General features: G+C 33.7%; 1 protein-coding gene across 1 annotated transcript; it reads left to right on the top strand.

The window, feature by feature from the left end:
* The first annotated feature begins 2,603 nt into the window (after positions 1-2,603).
* On the top strand, positions 2,604-6,374 carry LOC123555094 (transcription factor Sox-14-like). The gene is made up of 2 exons (XM_045345659.2): positions 2,604-3,225; positions 3,642-6,374. The coding sequence occupies exons 1-2, from the start codon at positions 2,963-2,965 to the stop codon at positions 4,192-4,194; spliced, it is 816 nt and encodes a 271-aa protein (XP_045201594.1). The 5' UTR covers positions 2,604-2,962; the 3' UTR covers positions 4,195-6,374.
* Positions 6,375-13,234: the final 6,860 nt, after the last annotated feature.

Raw genomic sequence — 13,234 nt, 5'->3', positions numbered from 1 at the left:
AGGAAATTTTCCAAGCGGGACATAAACACCCTTCTCGTGAATGAAGAAATAAACTTTAAAAATAAACCGCTTTAGTGCTAATACCACTGTAGTACCACATTTCATAAGTTTCTTTGATGACAACTGTCCAAAATCAAAGGGTATATTAAAAAGTGAACAAAATAAATTAGCACGGGTACCTGTCATATAATCTTAAATGTGCCTGGATACAAATAAACTGCAGGACAGGTTGAATAAAAAAAAAGAAACCAAAATACAGTGAATCGTTAAAAAAAAGAAATTTAAACAAGGCGTTGTCGATAAAAAAAAATTTGTTAAGTAGCAGAGCAGAGCGTGGAGAAAATGAATTGAATGTTTGAATCACTACAACCATTTGTTTTATGCCATTTTTGTTGAAATTTATAAAGCATTTTGTAAGTAACTGTAAATAAAAAAAAATAACTCTCACAGTAAAGAGTCTTTGGGAGTATTTAATGCAACAAAGCGAAATCAATAGCAGACTCGGTCTGACTGAGCCTTTTGGGGAGAGGTAATGAGTATGTTACACTGCTCACGCCCTCTAACACTGCCTTAAGCAAAATTCCATTGCAGAAAAGTTGAAATTGAATGAACTGGATTATTCCAAAATAATAGAGAAACCAGAGAAAATACAGAATAACTTTGGGTCTAAATACGAAGAGATTTGTAACGGAAATCTGAAAAGGTGATTCAATGATATTTGGAAAGTACCAGTTTAGAAAACTGTGCGTGCATCTTAAAATACATAGAAAACTCTCAGAATCGTCGGTCACGCTTTTGAAAATTAATTAATTAAAACAAACCTTTAGCTGCAACAGAAACCGTACTACACAAATTATCGACTGAAAGATTGATGATTTTATCAGAAATACTACAGCGTTTTTCAAATGATTTTAAACTTTAACCCTAGTTTCTGAAGCAAGTTCCTTTAATCTTAGTTTTATCAAATGACGAAAGTTAATCGATTCCATATCAATTTTAACATGTCAACTGGAAAATGGACACAGCTTGGAAAATCACTGTTGTTTACAATGACACAAATATTTAAATTAAAATAGAAGATGTTATCAGAACATGATTTATAGATCATAAGTATTGTCTCCAAATGAAACCTTTATGAAAAATAATCATCAATAGATCTTCAGCAACATGTTGCATTTAAATGGGACGTCAGCTTGTAAAAACCACATCAGCTTTTTTTTTAACTAGGTTAATGTAATTTGACATGACCTTTTCAAGAAATAATGTAACCAACCATTTTCATATCGCGGACTCAGAGGCAAGATATCGGACTAAAAACTAAAAAAAAAAAAAAAAAACTTTGGTTGCGAGTTCGAGTCCCTGCTCTACTGAACAAAATTTGTTACATTTTTTTCGGACGACACTTTTAGTCCAGCTTTGCACTTGGTATTTTAACAAACCAGTGGAAGCATTTGGAATTGTAACATGCCACCTATCAGGCACTTTCGTCCACAACATAGTATAGGGATAGAACTCACCACTGGGTGCCCGTCCAGGAGTGTTTTCTGCGGAAAAAAATGATATTTATTATTAATTATAGAATTAGTTTTTCCTTCTCATTATGATTTTCATTTGTTAAATACTAGTAAATCAGTAATTACAAACCCAGCACCGAAAAATTAGCCGTCGAGTTATCTAATCACTCATTGTAATATTTATACTAAAATGTAAAGAATTCGCCGTTATTTATTTATTTATCTATTTATTTATCATCAGCTTCCAAATTAGTTACTATTGCAAGGTCTTGTGCACGAGTAAATGATCAGATAATGTGAGCAGCGATTTAACCAACAGCAGCACGTGGCTGAAAAGAATTTAACAGACACAGCGGCTTTTATTTGTTCATTTGATCTAAATGTCCCATATATTATAATATACAATGACTTTACGTAAGTTTTTCATGCAAATACGGAGCGAATGGTTTTGTTTGTGCTGAACGGTTTTACCATTAAAATTATTTATAATAAAATTATTCATATTTTTTATTCTAAATTATTCCTGGTCTTTTCAATGGTTGTGTTTTGCTGAAACAGTTTTACACTTATGAAATTATTATAATAACAACTTTTAAGCAAATTTTGATTATTTAAATTATTTCCTTTTTTTAACTATGGAGATTTTAAAAGAAAAATAGCACCTTAATTATAGTAAAGTATACGTCTATAACCGCTTGAAAAATCATTTTATAAAACAGTACAGTTTCCTTTTTGTCGTTTAAGTACTGTCCATCATAAAATATAGCCGAAATAGCCCCAAATTATTTCCTTTTAACAATAAAATAACAAACTATCGCCTTCGAAATTGCTTTAGTGTCAATTTGAGCGCATTGGAAAATCTGTATTTTCGATTATCGCAAGCAGGCGGAGTTAAACTCGCCTATCTATTCCGTTAACCAATAACCGCGGAGTTAAAGATTAGTTATTGGGCCAATAAAGTAGTTGGCATGTATCGGGTGTCGATAAACGGTCATTTGTTGGCTTCTGGTGTGTTTGAATGACACATAGAGGTTTCAAGCTTCCGATTTAATGTCTAATGAATATAAAGTATTACACTTATTATATTGGTTTTGTCAACTGAGGAAGAATGTTTTTATGAAAAGGTCTACACGTGGTTTAATAAGGGTATCGGAGTGTTATTCTATCACTTGTGAGGCAGAATCGAAACAAAAAGGGTTAACTTTAGCTGGAATAAAATATCGTTGAGGAAAGGAATACACATTAAGTCTAATAAAGAATTATTTGCGGAATCATATTGAAACATTCTGGCGATACTTGCATGTTTAGAATTTTGTTTATTTGAATAAAGATATAAACTATTTGGAACAGGTGGCACAAAATAGCGCGGATGGATTCTGATGTGTAAGTTGTGTTCTCTAGTTTAAGAAAAAATATTTAAACATTAATTTGCTTATAAAATAACCACGATGACTTCAATGGACATGCAGGATGATTTATCTCCAGGAAGTAGCCTTTCGGACAGAGATTCGGACATGGCTAAACATTGTGGTGACCACGTCAAGCGCCCAATGAACGCTTTCATGGTGTGGTCAAGGGGCCAGAGACGTAAGATGGCGCAAGAAAACCCCAAGATGCACAATTCTGAAATCAGTAAACGCCTTGGTGCTGACTGGAAGCTTTTAACTGAGGAAGAAAAGCGGCCATTTATCGACGAGGCTAAACGACTCAGGTTCGAATCATTTTTATCTTTCAGACATTAATAATTTGTATGCATATGAAAAACAGATGTCCTTTGTGGAAAATAGTAAATCAACTCCTGCAAAGCAATTTGTACCGCTTTTTGCATAATTAAATACATGCAAATCAATTCAGTTCAATGAAAATCAGAATTTCAATTTGAAACGTATGAGATAACATTTTTGAAGTTTCACAAAAAAATTCGTTTTCAATTATTAGATACATTTGTATTATTTGATTACAAATTTTGCACGTGTTATCTTTAATCCTGTTGTGTTATTATTTAACAAGTATTGAAAATTAATCAAATTAAAATCTGCATGAGTAACTGAAGTACAGCGTATATACTTTATTATAATATTTACTCAACAATGAGATTTTAATGCAATATAAATATCATTTTTACAGGGCATTGCATATGAAAGAGCATCCCGATTACAAATACAGACCACGCCGGAAACCAAAATCACTAATGAAGAAAGACAAATATGCTTTTCCAATGCCTCTGGTTCCCGGTTTCAACCCATTTAATGGACTGCCACCAGCATACCCAGCTTTCTCTGCCAGCCAGGCGGAGAGTGCGATGAATCAGGCACTTCTTAATGAAAAAATGAGAGCATTTCAACCACCAACCAGTATCCCAACCAGTTTATCATCTCATCCATTACTCTCACATTTGGAAAATAGCAGCAAACTTGACAGTTCTAGTTTACCAATGCGGACATCTTTATCAGAACATATGTCGTCACAAATGACGTCATCGTTATACTCACAATATCTTCAGGCTCAAAGCGCGGCTTTGGGTTCACTTCCCGCGCCTGCGCATACAGGACATCCGGGTCAATATATTGTGCCATGCTGCCCCCCATCTTATCTTCCTTCTAGCAGTGACGTTCATCGACCTCTAGCGTATGTTCTGGTCAAACCGGAAGATCATTACCGGCATCCGGCCGTATTATAGTGCTCAAACCATCCTCTTTTAGTGTCATTGTACCAGATCTTGTTGTACTTTATGTTATTTAGTAAAAACGAGATTACTTTTAAGATCTCCAGTAATGTGCTTTTTGATGTGCTTTTATGGGCGTGATGACGTAACACTTTCAAATGTGCTTAACAGTTTTATATATTTGTCAAAGATATTAAATGTGTTGTTTATCTGTTATATTTTACATAAATTCAGAATTTGGTGCATAAATATAAAGACCGCATTTAACTGATTTTATTTGAGATCTATTATGTTTATAAATGTCGAAATTATTTACTTTTGTACACGTTATATGAGTTTGTTAAAATCAACACTCCTTTTTATAGGGCGGATATATTATTTAACTCATTTAAACATATAATGATTCGAAATGTTTTAAAGTGCATATAATACCAGAATATGATTTCATTTTTTTCTAATTATTAGGAAGGACACATTCACAGAAAGATTTAGATCTAGTCTAAAAAGAATATCGTAATATTTTTGTGAAAAAAAAAAAAATATTCATTTACATGTATACTGCAAGATACATGGCAGTTTGAAGCATTTATCTAAAACATCAAAGTTAAAGGAAGTTGGTCTTCCGTGATATCACAATTGGGGAAAGAAGAATCGTATTCCGTATTTAAATACAACGCTTGGACAGTCATAACGTCAAAAAATAGCATTAAATACATACAGAGTTTTACTGGGACAACATCAAAACGATTCCACGAACGCAATATTTTGTGCTGCAGAAACACGGAACATATTTGTACTTCCTTGACAATTATTAGTTTTTGCTTACCTGAAGAATGAAAAACATCTTTAGAAATACTTTAAATCAATTTTCATCGTATATCAAAGAAAAAAATGCTTATTTAATTTTTATCAATTTAAATTGTGCAGTGTGTTTACTTTATCGGTAATGCAGTTTTCTTTTGGGGTTCTTTTTTTCTCGTTTTTTTTTTTTCAAAGCAGTAATGTACCGGTAAGTTTTTGTTTATACAAGACTTAGTTAACATTACAGTTTTTGTCGACCAAATGTGTTCATTACACTGGTATCAATATTTCTATAATTCAAACGAAGGACAGGAAATGTCTCGGAATCTGTATTGATTTACTCATTTTTTCATGTGTTTTTGTTAAGGCCAATAAAATTAAACATTTGTTTAACAGAGCGTGCAAACTCTTTTTTTTTTTTAAATATAAACAGATAGTTAGTGTAGGAAGGGATTTGAGTTTATTATATTACATGTTTATCAGCGAACTAATGGAAAATATTAAGAGTGAATTAACATCTGGTAATTTCACAGCGAGGAGTATCAAATATACTTTTCATAGGTACAGAACTTAAAAAAAAGGTTAAACGTTGGCTGAAACCATTGAAAGGACACGAAATATAAAAGAAAATTGGTTTCTGTCACATAAATCAAACGTTATTTTTTTTTCAGTTGAAACGGAAAAAATAGTCCCATATACCTTACTGAAGTAAATTTTTGCTCAGTGCAAAACTCAAGTGGAAGTATAGAATTAACAATACGAGTTCATAGGTGCAAAATAGACCACATGCAGTCTTGTTAAATGGTACGACAAATCGGAAGTGCAATGATAATCCTTAGATCAAACAATTGCATAAAATCCATCAAAATTATTTTTTAACCTGTTACCAGTGAAAAAAAATTGTCCAACACCACGAAACGAAGAAGAAATAAATAAAATGGAATAAACAATGAAATTTTAACCATCCCAACTGTAAAAGCGCGTAAACACTTTGACCTCATATGTAGGTGTTTATTTTATTGGTTTTATACAATGCATGTTTATGTTTAGGTGGTGTAAGGAAATTAATGTGCCATCTGGTAATATATCAGATAATCTATTCATCAAAACCACCTACCGAACCTAGCGTTCACGTTTCCTTGTTGTTTTTTTTTATATTGCCAAGCCTCTACACCCGAAACATCATTTCATATACAATATTCTTTTAATCATGTCATTTTGACATGGTATTGATTACTTATGACAGTTAAAGTGGTTTTCAGTCTCAGAGAAGCAATGTTTTATGCGATGTCTGTATTTGTTGTTGGGTTTAAAAGCCACACCGACATGATTATATGACAACTTTCTAGCTTTACGCGGTGGTGGAACTACACAGGTGCCCCCTCCCTGCATGATTTCAGACACGGAATGGCACCTGGGTAGATCCACCGAATATGGATAATTTCCTCACATGAAAGAAATTCTACACCCCTCGCAAGGTGTCGAATCCACAGCGGTGAAGGGACAAGTGATTTGAAGTCAGCAACCTTAACCACTCGGTCGCGGAGGCCCCTATGTGCGATGGCTGGCTTAATTTCTTTTAACATGACAAAACCATTTTGTAAATTTAAAGAGCTGGTATCACATATTGTCGAAAAGTTTCATTTTATTCCTTCAGTTTTATCTTCTTAATATTTGTTTGAAAATATACCAGCACGCTATTTGAAATATTTTCCTTTATTCTGCATTTAAATACAACCTAAATTAGTCATTTTTGGAGATGTGAAAATACGAAAATGCGTGTATTAAATGTATTCTGTTTGTATTTGTGTATGTAGACACACTACCTTAAATGTGTAATGTGCAACGTGTGTCTAGGAATGTAAAAATTGTTAGAAATTGAAATTGAAAGATATAGAATTATTTCAGATGCATCTTAAATGTTTATTGATATTTGTTTTAACGATAACTTTTTGTTAATTTCTCAATTTGCTAAAACAAATAAAAAAAGATATAAAAAACACACAAGAAGTTGTCATTGTCTGCTTGTCTGTTGGATATGCACGATCCCTAGTCTACATGTATGCAATGCACGTGCAAAAATGCTATTCAAGTGCCGTATACTTTTAAAAGTGCCGAGTATGTTCTTTCGTTTTTAATTATTGTCCAATGAAAGTATTTTCTAAACTTCGAACATTTAATATAAATCTACAGGAATACCGTTTAAAAATTAAGACAAAGATATTGTCAAAATTGACTCGCATGCATGCTTTTAAATCTGAGTTATTTTGTGGCATTTTGAGTTCAGTAGTCAGAGATATAGCTATATATTTAATGAAAGCTGGCGACGCATGCGAGTCTATGAGGAAAATTGTTTTGTGAATTTTAAATTCCGCACGTAACTGTATACAACAGAACAATTTGACCGACACAATACAAAATGTAACATTATAATTTACAGCAGTATTTTTAACTTGAGTATTTCTCGAATTCTCAATGATGCTTTTATTTATTCATACACGTTTCAGTTTGCGAACTTTTTTTTATTAATATTACGCAGTCATGCCGCTTTAAATAACTTTAAAAAATACGGAAGCGGAACTAACTTGAATTAATACATAAATAATATATTAAACTCGGTGGATTTGCCATATATAATAATACATCGACATGGGAATGCCACAATAGATTGACAATGTTAATGTGGAATGAATTCTCGAACAAAATTTGTCAAATCCTTTCACATGACAGATTTAACATGCTGTTTCTTTTTTTATATGATAAAGATTCAATCGCAAAATCAATGGTATTATTTTATTTATTTATTCAAATGTCATCGATGTACATTCATAATAAATAAACACTACATGTATATATATTTATATATAACATGCACATAGTCATTCAATGTTCAGAAATGACGAAAGACAAATAAAACATTATTGACTTTTATTTAAACTGCATATCAGTATAGGTAATGCCACGTTCCAAATGCCACGTTCCAAAAACGCAGCCTCCCCAAAACGAAACTCACAGCACACACACTCATATACAAAGCAAACACACAAGGACAAAACACACAAATAAAGGAACACAGTGGGGCCCCGCCTTGGGACGGTCAGTGGCAAAAACACCACTGGGGGAGCTTAAACTGGTTTATGGTGCGCACCCAGCCTCAGGACTAGAACGAAGCTGTGTATCAGAATCTAAATCTACTTAAAATAATCTTTAGTCAAAAAATAAAAGGCAAAATATTAGCAGAAGCACATATGGGAAAAAAACCTTTTATCAGATCAAACGGTGAAGTAAAAACAGTAATTATGCTTTACGTAATAAATTACTCTTAATATCGCCGTAAGTAGTAAAATATAGTATATGATATGCACATAACGAAATGGGCACCACCAAGTTTCCATACAGATAGACACCACGTCACACATGAATCTATAAAAAATAATTAACAGATTATGTTTAGGAAATAGAAAAAATGAAACAGTAGTTCTCTGCGATAAAATCAAAATATGCTTTTAATTTACTGCAAACAAACATGGATATACACCGTCTGTATATGAGTAATTGTAAGTTGTGGATCATTTATTAAAGGAGACAAACATATTTGCTTTCGAAAATAATTCTTGCAGTAATTGCGTGTATATATAATCCATAAACATAATGAAAACTATAGATGTTTAGACACTTATACATATTCTTAGCAGGTAAGTGTCGATTTGCAATTCCATAGAATAATTTAAGGTTTGCTGGACACTACCACAGGAATAAATTGACTCAACGCGGTATTATCAAGCGGTAACACCGCGTCAAGATATTTCCGATACAGTGTTTGGAAATGTAACATTAAATATCAGAAAAGTTGACAATATTTTAGCAGTTAACACCGTGGCGCGACATTTACGAAACCGTTTCTAATGATTTATACATCATGTAACTGTAGTTAAGAGTTTATAATTTAGGAGTCGTTAACCTAGGCATCAGTCTGTAAAAATGTAAATCGTCACCCTCAAAAAACTATTATGTACAGTATTCGAGTTTGTGTATGGTCACATTTTTTTTTATAATTCAATGGTCAACACTCCACTTATGTTGCTATGTTCTGATATATTTCTCCGCCACCCCAAATTTTAGAAACAGTGTAATAAGACAATTATCCGATAAACATGTTTACAATAATTTCTAGTTAACGTTCTTCTTCTGATATTGTGGGCTTCATGTGAAAATACCTCACGTTTTGCTATCTGGTGAGCAAAAATGAAATTATATGTTCATAATGATAACTCTTTTAAAGGGTAACAACATATTTGAATCGTTAAATGACTCATGAAATTTCTTATCAGTCAATAATGTGTCGTCCGCGATATGTCCCTATCAATAAATTTTCTAAAATAATAAATTCTTAAGAAAATGTTTGCCGATAAAATTATCATTTTACCGTGAAATACCACATAGCATCATGAAAGAATTAAGAAAAAGTACTATAACTTTTGATATATCAAAATATATATTTAACACTTGTAACTGACAGCAGAGTATCGATGAACATTTGAAGGACCATTGCTTAACTTTTACCCATATCATTACTTCCCCTTAAACACAAATAAGAGTTCAAGACCTTGTCACCCCCAGAACTTGTCCTGTAGATGATCCATTGCATGAATATACAAAAAAAAATAAATAAATAAAAACCAAGTCAAAAATTTGTAACAAGTTGCTGAAGGGTGAAGAAACAGTGATGTTTTCTTTGTATAAAACAGTTATGTATTGGTGTGTGAACGACTCATCCTTCTATAAAATGTCTAGGTATTATACAACTTGTTTTGTACACAAAACAGTTACTCTAGTCAATGCGAACAAAGTTTACAATTCATTATTCACTATCTCCATTTTCATCAGATATAAATCTTAAAAACTGATATAGAAATACATTTGAACCGCACCATGAGAAAACAAACATACTGCATTTGCGACCACCATTGATCCAGACCAGCCTGCGTATCCGCGCAGTCTGGCCAGGATCCATGTTGTTCGCTAACGGTTTCTCTAATTGTAATAGGCTTTGAAAGCGAACAGCATGGATCCTGACCAGACTGCACGGATGCGCAGGCTGGTCTGGATATCCGCGCAGTCTAGTCAGGATCCATGCTGGTCGCAAACGCACTATGTTGGTTTTCTCATGGTGCGGCTCATTTACGGATTTTACGCTAGTTTGAACTACGCCTCAAAGCCGCCCACTGAATGAATTTAATCCTAACCCTTCTAAATTTCTAAAATGAACTTGCCCATTTTTCAATTTGGGCGGTACCATTAACTGTCAAAAGGGGCTCTTACCAAAAGGATACTGACTGAATGGCGAATAGTGCAGATCTTGATCGGACTGCACGGATGTGCAGCCTGATCATGATCTACTCTGGTCGCAAAGGCAGAATCAATCGTGTCCAGCATAATAAGGGTTAATAAAAAAGCGAGTGTTATTCTTTCTTGACACTATGTATCTGCAAAGAACATGAAGAATTCAGTTTTTTATAAGCAATTTTTAGCAAATTTGTAAAAAAAAAGCCATCGAAGTTATTAAATCTTCCCCCTATTGAACTGTTTTTTTCCTTCGCAGATGTTTTCACAGAGAGCATCAACAATGCATACACAAAACAATCTTAAAACACATTTAATTTAGGAAATAATTCATACGGACAGAAATAAGTCTACAAAATACACAATGGGCAACCCATCATTAACGTACAGAACCGCCTTGTTAGATGCTCTATTGACGAGCAGTTTTGCTTAATATCTCATATGAAAACGAGCACTACAGTTAATTAAAATAATATTAACTTCCTTTAGTATAGTATTAAAAGAAACAGCATATCTGTAGACCGCAAACCAATGATAATATTCATATAATACAGCAGACCTCAGTATAGATGTTATTTTATAACTTTATATTTCAAGTGATGTCTGTCTTCATCTCTTCATCCAAATATATACAGAAGAACCTTGAGTTAAAGACCACTCAGTGGAGGGGGCATATAGATTTGGTCTTGTCCGTGCGTCCGTCCGTCCGAAAAAAGGCTTGGAACGCCTTAATGAAACTTTGCATGATATGAACTTGCGCACCACCTACTCTTCGTCTAGCCCCGCCCCCTATTTTAAGAGTAATGATCCCTGGAATATTAAAAAAATGCACACTTTCACCTTGTGACGCGCCTAGCTCAAAAAGTATTTCATACATATTGATGAAACCTTGCATGAGTCTTAATCATGATATAAACTTGCGCACCTACTATTATTTTGTCTGGTTCCGCCCCTGTTTCCAGAGTTATGGTCTCTGAAATAGTAAAAACGCACATTTGTGATGCGCCTAGCTAAAAACGTATTTCATATAAATTAATGAAACCTTGCACGAGTCTTTATCATGATACAACCTTGCGCACCTACTATTTTTTGTCTGGTTCCGCCACTGTTTCCAGAGTTATTGTCCCTGAAATAGTAAAAATGTACATTTGTGACGTGCCTGGCTCAAAAAGTATTTCATATAAATTGATGAAACCTTACATAAGTCTTTGTCATGATATAAACTTGATCACCTCCTATTTTTTTGTCTGGCTCCGCTCCCTATTTCCTGAGTTATGGTCCCTGAAATAGTAAAAAATGCACATTTTCACCTTGTGATGCACCTAGCTCAAAAAGTATTTCATATAAATTGACGAAACCTTGCATGAGTCTTTATCACGACATGAACTTGCGCACCTACTATTTTTTCGTCTGGTTCCGCCCCTGTTTCCAGAGTTATGGCCCCTGAAATAGTCAAAAATGCACATTTTCACCTTTTGACGCACCTAGCTCAAAAAGTATTTCACATAAATGGATGAAACCTTACACGAGTCTTTGTCATGATCTGAACTTGCGCACCTTTTATTTTTCGTCTAGCTCCATCCCCTTTTTCTAAAGTTATGCCCCTGAAATAGTAAAAATTGCACATTTTCACCTAATGACGTGCCTAGCTAAAATGTATTTGATGCGAATTCATGAAACCTTGCATGAGTCTTTATAGTGATGTGACCTTGCACACTTTGCATTCTGCTTGATATTTTAGCGCTAACTACAGAGTTACGGCCCATGAAATAGCCAAAATAGTGGGTTTATTGGGGTTTTTTGTTTGTGATGCTGATAGCTCAAACATATATGGCCTAGAATAATGAATCCTTTATATAAAATGTTTGTTGAAGCTATATCAACTTCAGACTGCAAACAGTTGAATTATTACCCCTTTTTGTGACAAATGTACCAGTGGGGGCACACCCTGTGTCCTACAGACACATTCTACCTACATCTATATTTCAGTTTCACCAACTCCTTTAAATTGTTTTCATGTTCATCTTTATCAGTTACTTTGCCACAGTGTTGTTTTACATGCACTTAGCTATTGTCCTTCTCATGCCCTTCAATGGCCCGATGTCGTCTTCAACAACATAATACTTCACTGGTAGAGTGTTCCATAAAAATGTTTTTTATCACTGACACTTTTAGTGAAAAAATGCAAGAACATTTCTAATACGGCTTTACATATTATAGTTTCATAGAGGGCAGCCTCCCTCTTTTGTACAGAGGAATCTTCAGAAATTCATTGGTAACTTTGTTGAGAAACCTGCTTACGGACAACTTAAATATTGCTTCAAATATTTGTACTCGTTCTTGCGAAGGAATCAACTTATAGAACAGCTAGACATATTAGTATATATATATAATATATAATTTTGCTGTGACATTCAACTAGTGAAAGCTAAAGTATTGCGAATGTCTCTATATCTCCCAAGGTACCTGTTGCGGACTTCACCAACGGAACAGCTTAGATATTACTCAATATATGATAAGTTCTTCCTGAGGAAATCAACGATGTAACAACTAACTTATTGCTCAATACCGGTTAAAATTCTTTGGGAATTTGCCAGTTTAAAGTAATTGCTCAACAGCAGTTAAAGTTCTTCCTGGGAGATTAGCCACTGTAATAACTTGATTATTGCTCAATAGTAGGCTGTGCTCTTGCTGAAGAATCGACTATCAATTGCAAATTTATATCCATTTGTTAAAGTGCTTGCCGTATAGCTAAGTTGTTTTATTTACCGAATAGAATAAATATTGCTTAAAATTTGCCAACGCTTAATCTATCAACCTACTATCGCTTAATCTATTAACCTACTTTCACGAGAATTATACTTGCTCAATATCTGTCCATGTTCTTGCCGAGGAATCCATCAAATGAACA

The sequence above is a fragment of the Mercenaria mercenaria genome, chromosome 7, assembly GCF_021730395.1.
Source record: "Mercenaria mercenaria strain notata chromosome 7, MADL_Memer_1, whole genome shotgun sequence".
Lineage (NCBI taxonomy): Eukaryota > Metazoa > Mollusca > Bivalvia > Venerida > Veneridae > Mercenaria > Mercenaria mercenaria.
This window is presented reverse-complemented; position numbering and strand designations above follow the sequence as displayed.

What these genes read in the sequence shown, in the direction of transcription:
- LOC123555094 (XM_045345659.2), top strand. Translation starts at nt 2,963, where the DNA reads ATGACTTCAATGGACATGCAGGATGATTTATCTCCAGGAAGTAGCCTT. An exon ending in GACGAGGCTAAACGACTCAG is followed by an intron (nt 3,226 to 3,641) that starts GTTCGAATCATT and finishes TCATTTTTACAG; the next exon opens with GGCATTGCATATGAAAGAGC.